This window comes from Carettochelys insculpta, chromosome 7 (assembly GCF_033958435.1).
Source record: "Carettochelys insculpta isolate YL-2023 chromosome 7, ASM3395843v1, whole genome shotgun sequence".
NCBI classification, from domain to species: domain Eukaryota; kingdom Metazoa; phylum Chordata; order Testudines; family Carettochelyidae; genus Carettochelys; species Carettochelys insculpta.
This window is the reverse complement of record NC_134143.1, coordinates 37,714,253-37,732,970: the sequence shown is the minus strand read 5'-3', so window position 1 is coordinate 37,732,970 and position 18,718 is coordinate 37,714,253. Positions and strand designations below refer to the sequence as shown.

At 39.5% G+C, this 18,718-nt stretch overlaps 1 protein-coding gene across 2 annotated transcripts in view; it reads left to right on the top strand.

Annotated features, from left to right (window-relative positions):
• PRKG1 (protein kinase cGMP-dependent 1) overlaps positions 1-18,718 on the top strand; it is an 880,390-nt gene that overhangs the window by 606,072 nt on the left and 255,600 nt on the right. For both annotated transcript variants that reach the window (XM_075000323.1, XM_075000322.1), the window contains exon 5: positions 16,030-16,093. In XM_075000323.1, the coding sequence (XP_074856424.1) occupies positions 16,030-16,093 (64 nt within the window). The remainder of the gene's footprint in view (positions 1-16,029; positions 16,094-18,718) is intronic.

Below are 18,718 nucleotides of genomic sequence, written 5' to 3'. Positions count from 1 at the left end.
TGCATAAAAGTCTCAACACATCTCATGAGGTTTCTAGAGATACAGAACAATCTTGTATATTAACATCTGCTTTTTTATATGGGTCTGCAGAAGTCTGTGACTTTCTGGTAGTACAATAGAAAGAAACAAAGATTTTTTTTTTTGCACCCCTATTTTTCACTATATAAAACTGTTTTCTGGTGAGGACTGTACTAATTAGCTTCCTTGAAGGCCATTACCAGTGATGTTACACAGCTCAAAAGTACTTAGGTTGTGTATGTGGCGTTATTGTCACCCTACTCAAAGCATTCAATTAGCATAACATACTCTGATTCAGTGCATGAGAAACCCATGTTCATTCGTAAGACTAGTTCTTTGACAATTCAGCATGGGATAGAACTGGTAAAATGAGGGTGACCCATACAATCTTTGTGTTCTTCCTTAATAACAAATGTGTAAAGCAGTACACAAGTATTGTTTTCTCAGTATTCCTTGTTACAATATAAATGCTGTTCTGACCATTCTTGGGGTCATTTTGAAAATATACACATTTGCTTTTCCAGCAATACAGACTGAACCCATCTAATCTGGATTGTATCTGAGAGGGAGTGTATCTGTCTCCGTATCTACAAATTAACTTTGTATAAATATACTATATATACTATAACACATTAATACAACGTGATTTGGTAGATACGGACACAGATACATTCCTTCTCAGGGGTGTTCTCCTTTTTATATGGTAACCTTAGGCAACATCTGTAATCCAGAATGATTTTAGTTAGCTGGACTACCACTTATCATGGTGTGGCCAAGGTTCCTGTGATTCCATAAATTTTGTTTACAACATCAATCCTGGCTCTTAATGTTCTGTGCCATTACTTAGTTGTAATTTACACCCGAATGTCTTCTGAGAGCCCAATAAGCATTGAAAGTGTTGGTAATGTGCTAGACAATATTGACCTTCTGTGGTCTGAAAACTTTTCTCATCCAACACTGGTAGGTCCTGAGGGTGCTGGACAAGAGAGGTTCAACCTGTAGTTAGTTGATTTACCAGAACTTTCTGGGGATTTTCTTTTTCCTAATGAAGTGTCTGATCCTGTGAAGTGTTGAACCAAATCATCTCCCTGTGGAACTTCTCGTAGTTTTACTGGATTTCCAGTGTTTGAGTCTGAGTCTGCAAGTGTGAATTGTAATAATATATATGTATATATATTTACATTTTTCAACATGTTTCTCCTATATACAGTTCTGCAAAAAATTTAATTTTGAACTGGTGGAAAATATCCCTTCAGTGATATTGGAAATGCAAAATATAACTAACAACACAGAGATAGAATTACAGCAGTGAAAACAGCATAGCAAATAGCTTCTCTGTACACTGTAGAAGTAATATTGTCACTCTTTTTACAAAACGGATGTTGTTATTGCAATCTGTTGTCAAGGGTAGCAGATATACCTTTAGACTGAGATTAGGTGTTGCTGATATCTTAAACCAATTCAAACTGAGCCTCTAATTTTGGGAATCAGAACAAATGGTCAGCACATGTATAGATACACAGATAACTTATAATTTCTTTAAACTCTCATACCCTGTGCCTCCAAAATACTAACTGCTCTTTCATTACTTTTTGTATATAAAATATAGAAATAATCCTAGGAAAATTCAATTTATAATTTTAGCATTCATTCATACTAAGGCGATAAATCAAGCATGTTATCTAATCTATTTTTACAAAGAAGTGGCTTTTTTTTGTTACTGTTTGGTTCACTGCTGTCATAAGAAGAAAGCCTGTCTAAGTTATCACTATTTTGCATCTTAATTTTAGCAATTTGTGCCAATGTCAGCGGGGAGTGCCTAAGGGAGTTAGATGCCTAAGTCACATTAGAGCTCAGTGAAATTTCAACACCTAATTCCTTTACAATCTTTTAAAGCCATTTTACCCATAGTCTATATTTTACTTAGCCTGGAGGATTTATGGAACTTTTAAAAGATAAGTTCAGCTTGATACCGTAACAGCTAATTATACAAGGCTACAGAAAAATTTGGTTTATGACTGACCTCTGAAATGGGGGGATCATGGAAATGAAAGGCATACAATGTAATGAGACACCTTGGTGTCTTAAAATGGGCTTCCAAAAATCAAGGCACTAAAAATTTTTGGATACTTTCAAATGCTGTCCTTTCACTAATGAGAACACTCCTGGGAGTTTCTGTTACTCAAAAATAGTCCATCCTGATCATGAGAGAGGAAATCCATGAAAAATGGATTACTGTATTTATACACCTGTCTATTCTCCCCCCTTTGGGCCTAATAGCAGGGTTTTTTTTAATTGTGTTACCTCCTGCAAGGATTTCAAAATGAGATGTAGAGAAATGGTTATCTTTAATAATGCGCCCCTGTCCAGAGGAGACAGAGTGAGAGAGAAAAAGTTCAGGAGGAAAAACAAAATTAACTTCTGACTAAAGAGAATACCTGAGCACCCTATTAAAAATAAATCTCTTGACCAAAATAAAGTGTTTAATCACATTAACTGTGCTTTGAAAAGTAAAGTCAAGTTTTGTGACATGTGCCTCATGATTACCACATGTCCCCTCCATTTGGTGAAATGACCAAAGAATTGGTACAGCTGTGAATTCACTTGTCTTTCCCCGGCTTGCCTCCCCACCAAATAGAATCAAAATAGCACACTGTGTTTGAAGCCCCAGTAGAATGCTCTTCCATAACAATTAAATGTTCCAATAACTCTGTATAAACTCCTCACCTCTGGTCCATACAGATATGCATATGATAGAACCACATTGATTTTACTGCTGGCAGGGTCCTCTTTCCTTGTGGGAAGGTGAGCAATATTTGTTCCATAGATAATGCAAACTGCTTTCATAAAATATGTGCACTGCAAGTGATCAATATTTGTTCAACGCATTGCCTATTGACAGTTATAATCCATCTGTGAATCTGGGTATGGTTTTTTTCACCACAGATGGTAGAAGCTGTCCAGAGTCATAAAAAGAAGAATGTAGTTATTCACTCTCATTTCTTTCCATCAGTTGCGTACTAAAATAAAAAATCAGTGCAGCAGCTCATCTAATTTTTGCATCCTTCACACTTCCTTCAAGCTACCGTCTTTAGTAGATACCTAGGTAATTGTTTTCAGAGAGGAAAAGTTAATAGGATCTACTTTCAGTAATAGAAGTAGTTTATTTACTAGGGTAATGTATATGTTATGGTTGGTAGAGCTGAAACGGCTTTTGTAGCTTTTTCATTTTCATTCTCTTGAAGATGAATGAGTGTGAATGATTTTAGTGCCTTTTTAGTTTTAGCATAGCAGGCAGATTATCAGAAACGATCCCAGAACAATACATTCTCTTTTCTTAAACGTAGTAATATTGACCTGATCTTCCAAACCCAGGGACATCCCTGTCGGGGAGTGGGGAGCATGGCAAATAACCTGTATGGGGCACCCCCATAACATTTTTATACAGGCAATAGGGTTCTGATCCAACCTCCATCAACTTGCAGACTTCCCCATCCCCCATAATTAGAAACCAGCAGGGCCCCTCTTTCCCAATGCAATTAATTCCTGCCCCAGTCCCAAACTCCAGACCTCTTAAGCAGGGGCCTGGAGAATGCAATACACAGTACATCTTCCTCCCAGTATATACAGTACCCTCCACACCTCACTGCTCTGCCCAGCAAGCTTTCCTATGACTAAATCACTCCTTCCCCCCCATTGAGTGATTACATTCTCATCAAATTGTGGCCCCCCATGACTCTCAAATTGAAACTCCCTCCAGCAGGCATCTATTCCAAAAGGGGTTGTGATGTGATTGATTTACCTTTAATTATGTTAACTGATGGCAGTTGAGTTCACACTACCAATCTCAATGAACACAATGAGGTCTGTCTGTGATTCATCCACACATTTAGTATGTCATTCTCTGTAGTCCAGAAGGGAACAGGGCTTTTTTTCTTGGTGGGGGAGCCTGTAACTCAGAGGTCCCTTGGTCAAATGAACATATTTGGATCATTTGTGTCTCTACATCTCCAGGAGGTAGATTTCCAAGCAATTCAGAGTAACCGTTCAGATTATAGAGTACATAGGCTGATTTAAATCTCCTAAAATGGTGGGTGTCAATGGCAATCCCCTGCTGTTTTTCTGTAATTCACCAGTCCAGTGGGGGTGATGGAGTTGTGGGACCCTAAGTCCTGTTACTGTGGGGGTGGGGGGCTGGAGCCTGCTGCTGGAGAGCTGAAAAAAAGCACAGAGGATCCTGATATGTGTGATGTGATATGTGTGATGGGGAGGAGTGGGTGTGTGATAAGAACTGCCACCATCTTGTGGTATGGACACCCTCCTCCCCACAGTTCTGGTGTGCTATTTCAAACCGAAATCAAAAGAACACGGCTCTTCTTCCAGAAGCCCTCTCCTGCTCCTGCTCCTGCTCCTGCTCCTGCTCCCAGGTCAGGAAAAGTGCTCCCTTTCGAAAGCTTCTTTCAGAAATAAGTATGTATAGATGCTCCGGGAGCCCTTTTTTCAAAAGACCAGTCCTCATGTCACCGGATTTTTCAGTCCATGGCTCATTCTTTTGAGAGAGCAAGGGATGTGTGGATGCTGTCTACTGAAAGGGCAGATTGATTTGTTTGATCCACTTTTCTGTGTGCGGATGCACCCTTTCAAATAAGTGTTTTTTTTTTTTTTGTTTTTTTTCCTGAAGAGATCTTCCAGAAAGGCTTCTTTTGAAAGATTGCTGTAGTATAGACATAACCTATTTGACTGGCTTGCAGAACAGAGACTAAGCAGCCCAAGTGAGGAAGAGCTACAGGCAAGAAAAAGAAGAAAAACCCAGCCGTGGTGGGATGGGGGATAAAAAGGTTTAGAAAATATGGGTCTGACTTCGTGCTGCTGGTGCCAGGCCCCCATTACCCCCCTTCACTCCCCATATGCCCCTGAAGTGCAGCCCTTGCGCCACAAGTCCTGAGGCAGTTTCCCACGTCTGTCCTACGCTCTGTCCAGCAGCAAATGTACGTGGACATATGAGCTGAAGACCCCACCTTTCTGTCTTTCTTGTGTGCTTAGTCTCTACAAGGCTATTTTCCACGTAAAGTAGCACCAATATTCTACAGATAATGTCCTTGATTTTACAAAATATCTTTGAAAATTAAGCAGATCCAGTAAGCAGGTTAAAAATAAATCTAAAAGGAGCAGAGTTAAAAATGAAGATAATTTAAGTCAGTGCAACCACCAGCTGGAGTGCGCAAGATGCTTTGATACACTAGTTCCAAAAGGCAGAGGGAAAACAAGACCAAGAGTATCAGAGTAAATGTATGTTTTCAGACTTCAGCTGAAGTTATTTGCTTCTCATTTTAAGGCCAAGATTTATCATGAGAGTGACTGTTCCAGCAATTTATTCCTTGAAACTACTTGCAGACAACTGGACAGCTGCCAGTTGGATGGTGTTTCTAGCTCAAGTTTTTCAGAGTGCAGTTTTTAGCCAGTAACCTAAATCAAGTGTCAGATTCTACTCAGCAATGTTTATCTTGAAGTCATTCAGCCCAGAAAGGCAGTGTCCTTTTGGCATCAGTGTGGAAGACACTTGCAGTCCTGTGAAGACAGGGTGAGCACCTTAAAATACTTTGATCTCATGAACTGAGAAGAGAAGTTAGTCAAGGTCATCGTACTAAGAACATCCTAATTCCAGCCTGCTTCAGTTTAAACCTGTCATGTGTAAATCATCTGTACAGGCATTATCGCCCCTGTGAGTCAGGGACACCATGATTTTGGCGGGAAGGGGCTGTGTGATAAAAATCCCCTCAGACACATGAAGCTTTAAACTGTCATTGCTTGCCTGTTGGCAGCACTCTAATGGTTCTTTTTGACAGGTAGCTCCCCCAGGAATTTGAATTGTTCCACGCGCTCATCCATATTCATGAATCAGGGGTGTCCAGATTTTCATAGGGGCAATCTGATTGGGTGAGCGTGGATGGTTTCTGAACTTTCCACCAGAGGGTGGACCTAGTTGAGGACTTTACCAGTATGGTAATAGTCTTGTGAATAATTCATGAGGACCTACTATATAAGCAGGGCTCGTGACCCATTGTGCTCGGCCCTGGATGGGAAGGCATGGCTTGAAAGATCGTCCGCCAAGTCCCTAGGCCAGCCCTTTGGGCGAAGATTGAAGACAGAAGGTGCAAGACTGTCACCACCCAGCGTCCCTGAGGCGGCGTCTTCAGCAGCAAGGTGGTGTCTCTGTCGGGGAGCTTGCCAGGGGTTGAACTGGCCTGTGTTCGTGCAGGTACTGCATCCCTGACTTAGTGAACCCCCAAGCCTGTCAAGAGCAGCCTGATACAGGACCTGACACAATTTCTAGACAAGTATCCTAACTCACCGGCAGGTCTGTGCTTTGAGCAGGGCCTACAGACAAAGCATCACCACTTGAGCCAGTAGCTAAGGGACCCCTAGTGGGAGAGCAGGCCTGATCCCCCTGCTGTGTGCCTGCCTGGCAGGGCAGGTGCAGTACCCTGAAGACCAACCTTAGGCCTGGCCTTGCTGGCCTCTGGCTGAACTCTAGTCCAAAAAAGACATCTGCTGAGACTGTTTATAACTTGAAACTGTTATTACCTTAATTGATCTGTTTATCATAGATAGTGTCTTTTAATATTAGTTAATAGTTGAGTTGTTAGTAATAGATAAGATTGTTAAATTATTTTAGTAGTTGATTATAGATAATAATTGTAAGTTATTAATACTTAGAATACTTAGGGAAATTGTTAGTAACTTGTTAGCAACTTATTGGAGAAATACATACTAAGGTGAAGGCGTGGTCTCCCTTTTCCCTTGAATTTCTACTTGGCTTGACAGAGAGGTAAACCCTCCATCGGCCTTTCATAAAATTATTTGGATTGGAGTAGTGACCTGATCCCGGTAAGGGTAAGAGGAGTAGCACCCTCTTCCTCCTTTTAATTCAAAACACGCATATATATACATTTATTACTTTCCTTTAAACTGACCTCTGCAGCCAACTTACCTGAGACCACGTCACACCCTAGTGTTAATGTGATCATCCATTTCTTAATTCAAGTAAGTGCGTACTGTTATTAGAATACGAACTTGCAATAATATCCCCGTTCCTTCCCTGAGTATTAATAAACTAATTGTTTGTGTTTCAAAAATTCTGTTGCCTGCCTCATTGTTCCCCCTTAGCCCTAGTCTTCCAAAGGGGGTGTCAGCGTGGGTTCATATCTCCTGGAGGCGCACCCCAACAAAGGCCGTGGGGGCGTGTTCCGGAACCTAAAAGGTGGTGAGGGGTTGCTCTTTAGCGTCTTCCCACCACCTGTCGGGGGCCCAGCATTGCTGTCAATTTCTCGGCATTGCTGGAGAGTCCCTGGGAAAAACCATGCTGTGATGGCTTTTAGCTGATCTCAACTGCTTTGAGACCACATAAGGAGATGGGTGGCTTATAGGTCAAAACCAGCACTTTGAATTACAACCAGAAAGAATTGGGGGCTATTGCCAGCCTCTGACCATTTTTCCAATGGGCACTTTATTCTTCACTTCAATAGTTGACTCAAGGGAGCACTCAGGAGATACACTGCCTCCTTGTGCCCCTGCCAGAATTGTAATTGCTAAATGGGGTGCCCCACCTGTCCCCTGTGGTGGCCTATCTTGCACTCCCTCCCATTGCAGGCATCCGTAACCTATGTTCAGTTCCGTATGACGTATGTAACAGTAAAACACACAAAAACATAATCTTAGCAATCACCGATACCAGCACATCCAAAAGGAGTTCGATAGCCATATGAACCAAGATCACAAACAGGGCAGCCCAAGCAGCCATATTTATTACTTGTTTGTTCCACAATCTGCAAGCATTTTCTCAAATTTCCTTGGGTTGTGTCTCATCACTAATATAAGACTTCAAACAGAAAGGATCAGCAGGGTTAGCGGTTCTGTGATGTGGAATGTGGCTGATGGTGAGTATTTGCTACAGGTTGTGGGGTTGTCTGTAAATGAGGACTGGCCTGCCTCCCAATGTGTCTGAGTGCAAGGAATTGTCTTCCAGGATAGGTTACGGATTGTCAGTGATGTACTGCAGCGATTTTGCTGGGGCTGTATGTGATAGCTGGTGGTGTCCTGTTATCTTCCTTGTTTGGCATGACCTGTAAGTATGTGACTTCTGGGTGTCGTTCATATTCTTAAAAGCATATGTAAAGATTTTCAGGAAGGTCCCATTTCCATTTTCATTTGGATTTGGAGATTATACAAGGAATGGTCACTCTAAGAGACTACTAGCATTCACTAGGGACAGATAGAATGAATAACGCTAAGAGTGTTCCAGCTTTGCCTTATGTAGCACCATCTCAATACCAGCAGTGTTTCCTCCTCTTAGTACAAGAAATGCCTAGGCAATACGACTGATATTGACCAAATATGATCTAAGTATCTAAGGCAACTGGGAAAAAATAATGTTCACTGTAAATAATTTGGGAAAAATATGAACATACCTGAATGACCATTGCCAGTCTGCTAAAACAATGAGAGAGTCTTCTGGAGATGCCTGTGAGGTGGGAGTCCATTTGCTTCTACATGGCTGCTCAAAAAAATATTGTGGTCCGGAGTCTAAGGGGGAATCATTATCATTATCATTTGCTTCTGGGTAGCTGGTACAGAAGATCCCTGGTGAAAGCAAGGGAAAGGAGAAGGATAGCAATTTTCTCCTGCTTTCTGGGAGAATACTTACAGAAAACAGGCAAATGCAACTGGCTGAAAAGAGGTTCTCCTGCAAATGTGTTGAATTTTGTGACCCCAGTGGTGTCAGTCCCCTAGGTAGCATGAACTGATGTCTTTTCATTGAAGACCTTCCACTGAGCTTGCATTGTAATCTTTTTTCCCCAGAAGACAACTACTCTCTTTATAAATTGACATTATATCCGGAACAATGTTTATTTTGTGTTAAATAATTTCAGACTTTCTCTTCTCCAATTTTAAACCAAAAATGAGATACTGTTTTGGTTTCCAGCCTTCTGAAAACATTGTGTGTAAAAATAATTTTCTATTAAGCCTTGCATCACCCAAATTGTCATCTTTCTGCTACATATCTTTCTGTTCATGACTACTTTTTTCTTATCTTTTTGCTAACGCAGTTCTTACCTATATTATTCTTTTTTGAGGTTAGTCACAATTTTAAAATCCTGAACGACTACATTTGGGTTCAGGGATGTAATTGAGGGTACTGATAGTGGAAAACATTTGTCTTTTTAAGTAAATCTGTAGTATAATATGATATCAATTTTTTTCCTCAAATCCAGCTAAGTCTATTATTTTTCCCTTATCTGTCAGTTTGATAATATCAATGGAAGAGTTGTTTGTGATTCTGATACACCAAGTTTACTACCGCTTACTGAATTATGCATTTATAATGTTGCTCACTTCATAATCTCCTAAATTCAAGTGGATCAATATTAGTTTTGCCTATCTTGCTTCATAAATATATTCTTTGAGGTTTTGATAAGCTTGGCTTTTGTAACTGTGGTATCCCAGCATATTCCACACAGGAAATACTAGCTAACTATATCACCATCCCTTAATCATAAGGAAGCTCCCTGGTACTTTCTGAGCAATCATAAACCCTTTCTAGATGCTTTCTGTTTACTAAGAAATTAATTTTGTAATTCTGGGATATAATTTATTTGGGATTTGTGCTTTCTCAACATTTCTAATTGTCTAATTATCTGCTTCATTACCATGATAAAGTTGTAAATGTTTCTTTCTCCTTTCACCCTCTATTTGCTTAAATAGCCTAAGCTTTCAACAATAAGATATTTTAGTTCATTGAGACTGTTTGCTGGTACAATATAAGCAAAGCTTTTTTTTTTCTTACCTGCTTATGGTATGGACTTCATAAAGGTGTTTTTCTACAGGTTAAGCTGTAGAGGATTTATTACCATTCATTGCAGCATACTTTTAATAGAAGATTTTGTGTTGTAAAAGGGAAATTACTTTCAGTAAAAACGTGTTTGGTAAATTCTATCCTAATTCTAATTTAGGTGGAGCTAAACAGTGTAAAACTTTGGACTGTTGTTTTTGGTCAGAAATATTATTCTATATGTACATTCTTTCTGATTTCTTTTTCCTGAGAACAGTTGAGCTGAAATAATAAATGTCATGAGTACATAGGAATAAAGGCGATATGTAATTTCTGCTCCACCTCTTTATTTTGGCCGACAGTTTAGTAGCAGTATTGTACATCCATGAAAGAGACGCTATTTTGCAGAAAAAATACTGTGAGTGGAAGAAGCTTGCACTTACATTTTGCCAAATGTAAGGGTTTTAATTTTTTTGTTTGTTACTGGACTACCAAGCGCTTATCTAAATTACTCTGCACCATTACTTTTGCACCATTATATTTTAAGTTGGATAGGAGGAATATTATTAGACCTTTGGTAAATCATTTGGAAATTTTTCTCTTTATGGAAGTGATCCAGGGCTCACTGAAGATAGTGGAAATGTTCTCACTAACTTCAGTAGGCGTAGGCACAACTCCTACTTTTACATGTTTTTTACTCATGATTTAATAGGTAGCCAGTTGTGCTTCAGTTAGTAATTATACCTAAACAGTTAATTTATACACACTTTACTAATATTTAGTAAATAACGACTGCTTCTTTGAGCTTTAAGAAGTTACTACAGGATTAATGTCTCACGGCCAGGACTTTGGTCCTGCTACATCCGTGGTGCTGCAGGACCACAGATGCTACTGGACCAAAGAACCCCAGGCACAGAGTTTGCCAGTGGCTGGGGGCTCAGCTGCCACCAGCCCTGGGTGGGGAGCCACCACATCCAGGGGCACAGAGCTGTTGCAGGCCTAAGGTGCAGAGCTGCTGGGGGGCAAGGAATCCTGCTGGCTTAAGCAGGGTGGCCTGGGAAATTCGCTGCTTCTATGTGACTCAGGTCCTGAGCATTCTGGACCAGGGAGGTTCAAACTGTATAAACTATGTTGTGGAGCACATTAATTTTAAGCTCATAAAGGGACACATTCTAGGTTTGCAAGCCATCAAGGATTGTCCTGTAGTCTCTAGGAATTAAAGATTAATGTCAGGTGAAGAAACCTCCAGAAATTCATCCAAAGAGTTGGCAACCATAAGAAATCCTGGTAAACACATGCTCACAAATGTTCTTAAAATTCATGAACAGAAGTGGGAATTACTGATGCTTCAATACCTTACAGGATTTAGGACTCACAGGAGCCAATTTTGGTGTGGCGTCAAATACCTTTAACTACTTTGATGTACGATTAGAAGACTCAGCATCTCTCAGGACTGTAACCACTTCACCGGCATATAACAAGACTTTTATATGGATGGACTATTGAGCAGCTGGAGAGGTGAAATCTAACTCTCATCCATAGTCTAGGCCTGCCTCTTCCACACCTACCGCAGACTGCTAATGTGGGATACGATCTCTGGTCATTGTTATAAAAGCAAGTTTCATTGAGAATGAGACTTTGGGAACTTTGGTCTCTTCTAAGTCTAACATCAGTACCAGGCAAATTAGTAGAAACAATAGTAAAGAATAAAATTGCAAGGCATGTAGAAGAGCACGAATTGTTGGGCAAAAGTCAGCATGGTTTCTGCAGAGGGAAGTCGTGTCGAACTAATCTATTACAATTCTTTGAAGGGGTTAATAAACATGCGGGCAAGGGGCACCCAGTGGACATAATATACCTAGATTTCCAGAAAGCCTTTGACACGGTCCCACACCAAAGGCTTTTATGTAAATTAGGCGGTCATGGGATAGGAGGAAAGATCCTTTCATGGATCGGGAATTGGTTAAAAGACAGAAAACAAAGGGTTGGAATAAATGGTAAATTTTCACAATGGAGGCGGGGTAACTAGTGGTGTTCCCCAGGGATCAGTCCTGGGACCGATCCTGTTCAACTTGTTCATCAATGATCTAGAAAATGAGGTAAGCAGTGAGGTGGCAAAGTTTGCAGATGACACCAAGTTGTTCAGGACAGTCAAAACCAAAAGAGATTGTGAAGAACTACAAAAAGATCTCAGCAAACTGAGTGATTGGGCAGCAAAATGGCAAATGAAATTTAATGTGGGTAAGTGTAAGGTAATGCACATTGGAAAAAATAACCCAAATTACACGTACAACATGATGGGGTCAAATTTAGCTACGACAGATCAGGAAAGGGATCTTGGAGTTATAGTGGATAGTTCTCTGAAGACATCCACGCAGTGTGCAGCGGCAGTTAATAAAGCAAATAGGATGTTAGGAATTATTAAAAAAGGGATAGATAATAAGACAAAAGATATCACACTTCCCCTATATAAAACTATGGTACGCCCACATCTTGAGTACTGTGTGCAGATGTGGTCTCCTCACCTCAAAGAAGATATATTGGCATTAGAAAAGGTTCAGAAAAGGGCGACTAAGATGATTTGGGGTTTGGAACGGGTCCCATATGGGGAGAGGCTAGAGAGACTGAGACTTTTCAGTCTGGAAGAGAGGCGATTGAGGGGCGATATGATAGAGGTATATAAAATCATGAATGGTGTGGAGAAAGTGAATATAGAAAAATTATTTACCTTTTCCCATAATACAAGAACTAGGGGACACCAAATGAAATTGATGGGTAGTAGGTTCAAAACTAATAAAAGGAAATTTTTCTTCACACAGCGCACAGTCAACCTGTGGAACTCCTTGCCGGAGGAGGCTGTGAAGGCCAGGACTCTATTAAGGTTTAAAAAAGAGCTCGATAAATTTTTGCAGGTTAGCTCCATAAATGGCTATTAGCCAGGGGTAAAGTATGGCGCCCTAGCCTTCAGTACAAGGGCAGGAGATAAATCACTTGATCATTGTCTTCTGTTCTCCTTCCCTGGGGCACCTGGCATTGGCCACTGTCAGCAGATGGGATACTGGGCTGGATGGACCTTTGATCTGACCCAGTATGGCCATTCTTATGTTATGTTCTTGGATCACAGTTTCATCTGTGGGTTACCCCTTGACTTTCCACACTGGACATTATGATGCTGCTAGAAAATGATCTGTGCCTCGTGAGGGTGTATACATACCCATATGTAGCTGCTACACCAGCACAGACCCTTTGCTGGTTTTACGTGGTGCAGAGAGCATTCCATTATCTCCCACTCTATGGGCTCATGCTATTTCTGTGATCAAAAAATTGTCTGAACCCATATCTACAGAACAAAAAAGATTCATTCCTATAAGATGTAATTCACCTTAGAGAGAGGTCCCACCTCAGGCGTATACACTGCTCATCTCTCACCTTCATTCTTTTCTGACGGTTAAAGTGCAAAGTAAATGATTGGCCTTGTGCAGGCCTTCAGTACCGGATGAGTTTTACCCTAATTTATTTCATTTACAAGATACGGCAATGAGACATAGTCAGCATGGATCCATCAAGTACAAATCATGTCAAACCAATCTGATAAGGTGCATTTTTTTTGTTGGGGGGGGAAGGGATCAAGCCTTGTGGATAGGAGGAAAGTGGTAGATGTGGTATATCTAGAGTTCAGTAAGGCTTTGGGTATAATCTTGCATGACCTTCTCTTCAACAAACTAGGGAAATACAACCTAAACAGGGTTACTATAAAGTAGATTAGGTATATAACTGGTTGACAACTGTTCCTAGAGAGTAGTTATCAATGATTCACAGTCACACTGGACAGGTATAATGAGCGGAGATCCACAGGGATTAGTTGTGGGCCCAGTTCGGTTCAATAGTTCCATCAATGATTTAGATAATGGCATATAACATACATCTAATAAAGTATGCAGATGATACGAGCTTGGAGGGGTTACAATTAATTTGGGGGGATAGAATTTTATAATTGAAAAGAATCTGGACAAACTGGAGAAAAGGTCTGGGGAAAAAAGAGTGAAAAGCAGCAAGGACAAATGCAAAATGCTCAGTATAGGAAGGAACCATCTGCTGCATAGATGCAAAATGGTAGAAGACTGCCTAGGAAGGAATACTGTGGAAAGAGATTGGGGGTCATAGCAAACCACAAACTAAATATGAATTACCAGTGTGACACAGTTGCAAAAACCAAGCATTGTTCTGGATGTATTAGCAGGAGTGTTGTAAGCAGGACACAAAAAGTAATTCTTATGCTCTACTCCATGCTGTTTAGGCCTCAATTGGAATATTGTGTCCAGTTCTGGTACCACATGTCAGGAAATATTTGGACAAATTGAGAGAGAATCCAGAGAAGAACAGCAAAAATGATTAAAGGCCTAGAAAACATGACCTATGAGGACTGATAGATAGAAAGAACAGGGTTTGTTTAATTTAAAAAAGAAAAGACTGAGACAGGATGTAATAGCAATTTTCAAGTACCTTATTACAAGGAGGAGGGAGAAAATTGTTGTTCGTAATCTCTAGTGAAAATACAAGAATCAATGGGCTTAAACTGAAGCAAGAAGGGTTTAGGCTGAATATTAGGAAAAGCTTCCTTAATGTCAGAATGTTTAATCCCTATAGTAAGTTGCTTTGGGAGACTGTGGAAACTGTCACTGAAGACTTTTAAGAATGGTTTAGATAAGCATCTCTCTGACATGGTCGAGATGGTGCTTCATCCTGCCAAGAGTGCAGGGGACTGAACTTGATGACCTCTCGAGGTCTCTTCCAGTCCTGTGATTATAGCCCCCTCAAATACAAGTGCTGTATTGTTAAAATAAATAGAACATATATTCTTAATATGTCAATCAGTGTGATTTATAAAAATGTTTCAAATATGCATTTAATTCATTTCTGTGCTCATTCTAAAATGAATATGATTCACAAGAAGGAAAAATAGTGTGATGGGTACAGAGACAGGTTGTCTAGTATTTAAAAATGATAATGGCATGTGCCACCTTTCTAATGATTTTATTTATCCTAGCTGCTAATCAGAGTAAAGATTTGCTTAAATAGGGTGCTAACTTTAGTCTCCTAAATCTTGATATTGGCTCCTAAATAAAATGGTAAATTTTTAAGTTTTGAGCATTTATTAGTTCTCACTAAAGTGAATTGAAAGCTGCTTGAGGGGTCAGCAATTCTGAAAACCAGCCTAATTATTTTACTGGTATTAAGTTCCGGTGTTTGAAAATCCTGGTCCAGGAGTTGTGGTTCATTCAAGTATATAGAAGAGGTGCATTCAAAAAAGAGTGAGATGTGAGCCTCCAAGAAGATAAGGCACTTGAAAAAATTCGTAGCATTGATTAGTTTAGCTGATTTCCAATGTGAGTTTATAGAAGATATTCACATTTCATCTTATAAACACAAGGATAGCAGAAAAATGTTTATTCCTGCATAAAATGAATATTTCAATTATACTCAAGGAGTTACGGGTTCAATCTACATGGTGTGGCTTCTGTGGGACCTGAGTAGTCTTGGACCAGGAATTTTGCCAGACCAATTCTGCCCCCCACCCCACACTGGCCTCCAGCTCCTGCGCTCATTGTCCCATGTTGCCCTCTGAACTACTCCATCCCCTCCCCCTCAATGGCTCCTGGCTGCCAGCTTCTAGCCCCAGGCACGGCTTCCTGACGAGCCCTGGCTGCGGCTTTCCAGAGCTGTGGCTTCCTGCCAGCCTTGGCCACTGCTCTCAGTCCAGGGCAAGGGTCTTTTGCTACAAGTCCAGGGCCCAGGCTCCCTGACTGTTATAGCCCACCCCTGCTGGCCTCTTCTCCTCCCAGCCCTGGTCTGGCTTCTTTGGCCCTGGGACTTGCTGGTCCTGCAAGATCAGTGGTCATGCTGGAAATCAGATGATGTCAGACAAGAGAATGCTGGATTTAATAGTTTCAACCTTTATAGCAATATGAGTTCAATGTGTATGGGGCTTTTATTATAATCAGTGTTAAAGAGTTATGCTTGTTAAGCAAAATTTGGTATTTTGTCTTGATGTTAGGAACTACAGTATAGACTGAATCTATATTGATTATAAGTAATAAAGGTATTGTTTGGGTCTCATGATTAACTTATTTTATGAAATACAAGTAACTTTATTAACTAACAACCATTCTTTCCCATTTCAGTGTTCCAACATTCCAGAGCCTTCCTGAAGAGATACTCAGTAAGCTAGCTGATGTCCTAGAAGAAGTAAGTGATTTTAGTTATTGGGAATAATATGAGGTCCATGAGCTGTAGGTCCTTTGGTAATAAAATTTTATAGGATCTCTTCTGAAATCACAGCTTCACAGTTTTGTCTAGATCATGGTAATCTCTTCCATTATTTAGACATAATGAACTTCCTTAAACCTGAAGGTGTAGGGAGTGAAATTTCCGTCCTTCTACATACACTAGGGCAGCAAGGCTGGAGGAATATATCCGCCTTGGGAGGAGAGTGGTAGCAGTATGTCTGTTGCCCTCCCCGCAGGGTAGAGCAGATGAGTCCAGATATAATAAATGGCCTGCTGGCAGAAGCTGCTCAGGAGTCATTCTAAATTAATTTATTTTTCTTTATTAAATCCTGAATCTGCTGAAATCGGTAGGATTTTTAATACTAATGTCAGTGGAATAGGATTTTACTGCTCTCCCCTTTACATCTTTGCAGTCTGTTTTGTCTGATTCTGGCCCTCCCCCATGGCCATTCTGCTTCACTTCACCCATCCTCTGGCAAACTTTCCACTATCAGCAGCCAGTAGCTTAAATCAGGCTCAGCATGCAGATTTGACTCAGTCTGAGGAGGACAGTCAGCCTTTAGTAACTGATTTGGAAGTTTCTCTGCTAATTTAAAGCTGTAGCTTGCAAGTTGTTGAGTATCTTCAACTCCCAAAGCAATTAGTACGTTTTAGGAATCAAGCCATCTTGACTCTCTTGACTTATGAATTTGTTTTCACTTTCCTTCTGCTTTGTACATGTCATTTTGTGTAGTCTTTGAATTTGCAAATAAGATATATATGATGTTTTTAGTGACAAGCTTTTTTTAATAGGGACTTGCAGTATTTTTCAGTTCCTGTTTGCTCTCTCAAAATTAATTTAAAATAATTGCATTGCACAGAGTTTGTATTTTCCTACTTAACCACCCCTTTTGCATGTCAAAACTACACATATCTGAGTATTGTAGGAACAATGAGATCCATTAAAATTTTAGCTTGTATGCTTTAAAATACTTTTGATTTTTTTCCCAAGCACCTGACCATGAAAAGCCTGTCTTATAACCATGTAGCAAAAGAATAATACATAATATGTAAAGATTCATGAAAAATGTTGAGTATTTAACAACTTATTTTTGTTCTGCAACTTCCATTAATATGCTGTTGCTTTTCCTTTGTTTTTTTTAATTGAATATGTGAGAAAGTTCCACAACCTCTGTTTTCACTAGAAATCTAAGAGAATCATACATTTGTCAAGCAGAACAATAAAGTACTCCTGGGACCTTTTTATTTCCTTTGCTGCAGCCAGAGAAATATTTGTTGTATTTTGAAAAATAGCCATAATAACTCAGAATGCTATGTATAAATCTGTGCCAAATTAATTCCATGAATGTCAGAATATGTGCTTAATTTAAAATAGTTTAATGTTAACATGATCCAAATAAATCAAACTTTATTAATCAATTTAAATAAAAAAAATTGTAACATCAATACGGTACTTTTCTAGCTACACATTAGCTGTCAGGAAAAAACCCTCAAGATGAACAATTGAGGTATAAAAATGTGTAACCAACCATGGGAATGTTTATTTGGGATTACTTTTGTTAATCTTACATGGATTGGTAAAACTAGCAAGCTTGGATCTTTAATTTATATGGATCTCTCATTTTTAAGAAAATAGCTATCAAGAAAACAGTAGACAAATAAAGTGAAACAAGTTCGCAAAATATTAAAAGAAACAAATTGCATGGGAATTACAGTAATACTGTGGTAAGAGAATATATCTTTTACTTTTAAAGTGGTTTTTCCTTTGTAACTAATACCTGCATGGAGCCTATTATTTAAGGGTAGACTGTACACTCCTTCAAGGGAAGTTTATCACATCTAATGTGTACTAGGTGATACATTAAAGTTCTTTCCAACAACAATTTTTTTATTTCCTATGTGGTGAAAAAACATGTTTGCTTTTCACTCTTATTTGTTTTCAATAACGATTTTTTCTTAAACTATAGAATCAGCTGTAACACTTTCTGAGAGACTAATTTAATGTTTGCCAAGCCAACATATGTAAACAAACTTCCAAAGTAACTGTATTTTATCTTAGCTGTTACTCTAACAAGAACTGAACAAGAGACTGATGTGGCACAACGTGAGGCAGGGAATAATCTTGCTCCTGGTGTCACAAATTAATACACTGTTTCTTAAGAAACGCTGCAAATAATGGAACACAAATGCACTTCATTTTTTTTTCCTAACAGCTTCTAAAAGAATAGTTAGCTAAAATTCAGAAATTGAAGAGCTGCATTTGTTATCCATTATCCAACACAATTGTGGATCTGTTCGTACGGTGAGAAAATGACTATGTATGATAACATGATCACACCTTCGAAGTTTGTAGAAAAATTAAAATGACTTAAAACAGATAAACTGACAGTGAGTTAACAAAACATGAGTAATTTTCTTCTCTCTCCTAGAGGTTTTGCACTAATGTAACATCACTTTAACTGCTCATGATTTACACCAGAGTGAACAGAACCAGGCCCAATGAATGTCAGCATATGGGAACACCAATTAATATTGTAGTTGCAGTTACCTCACCTAGTATATTCATATTAACAGGTTAAATTTT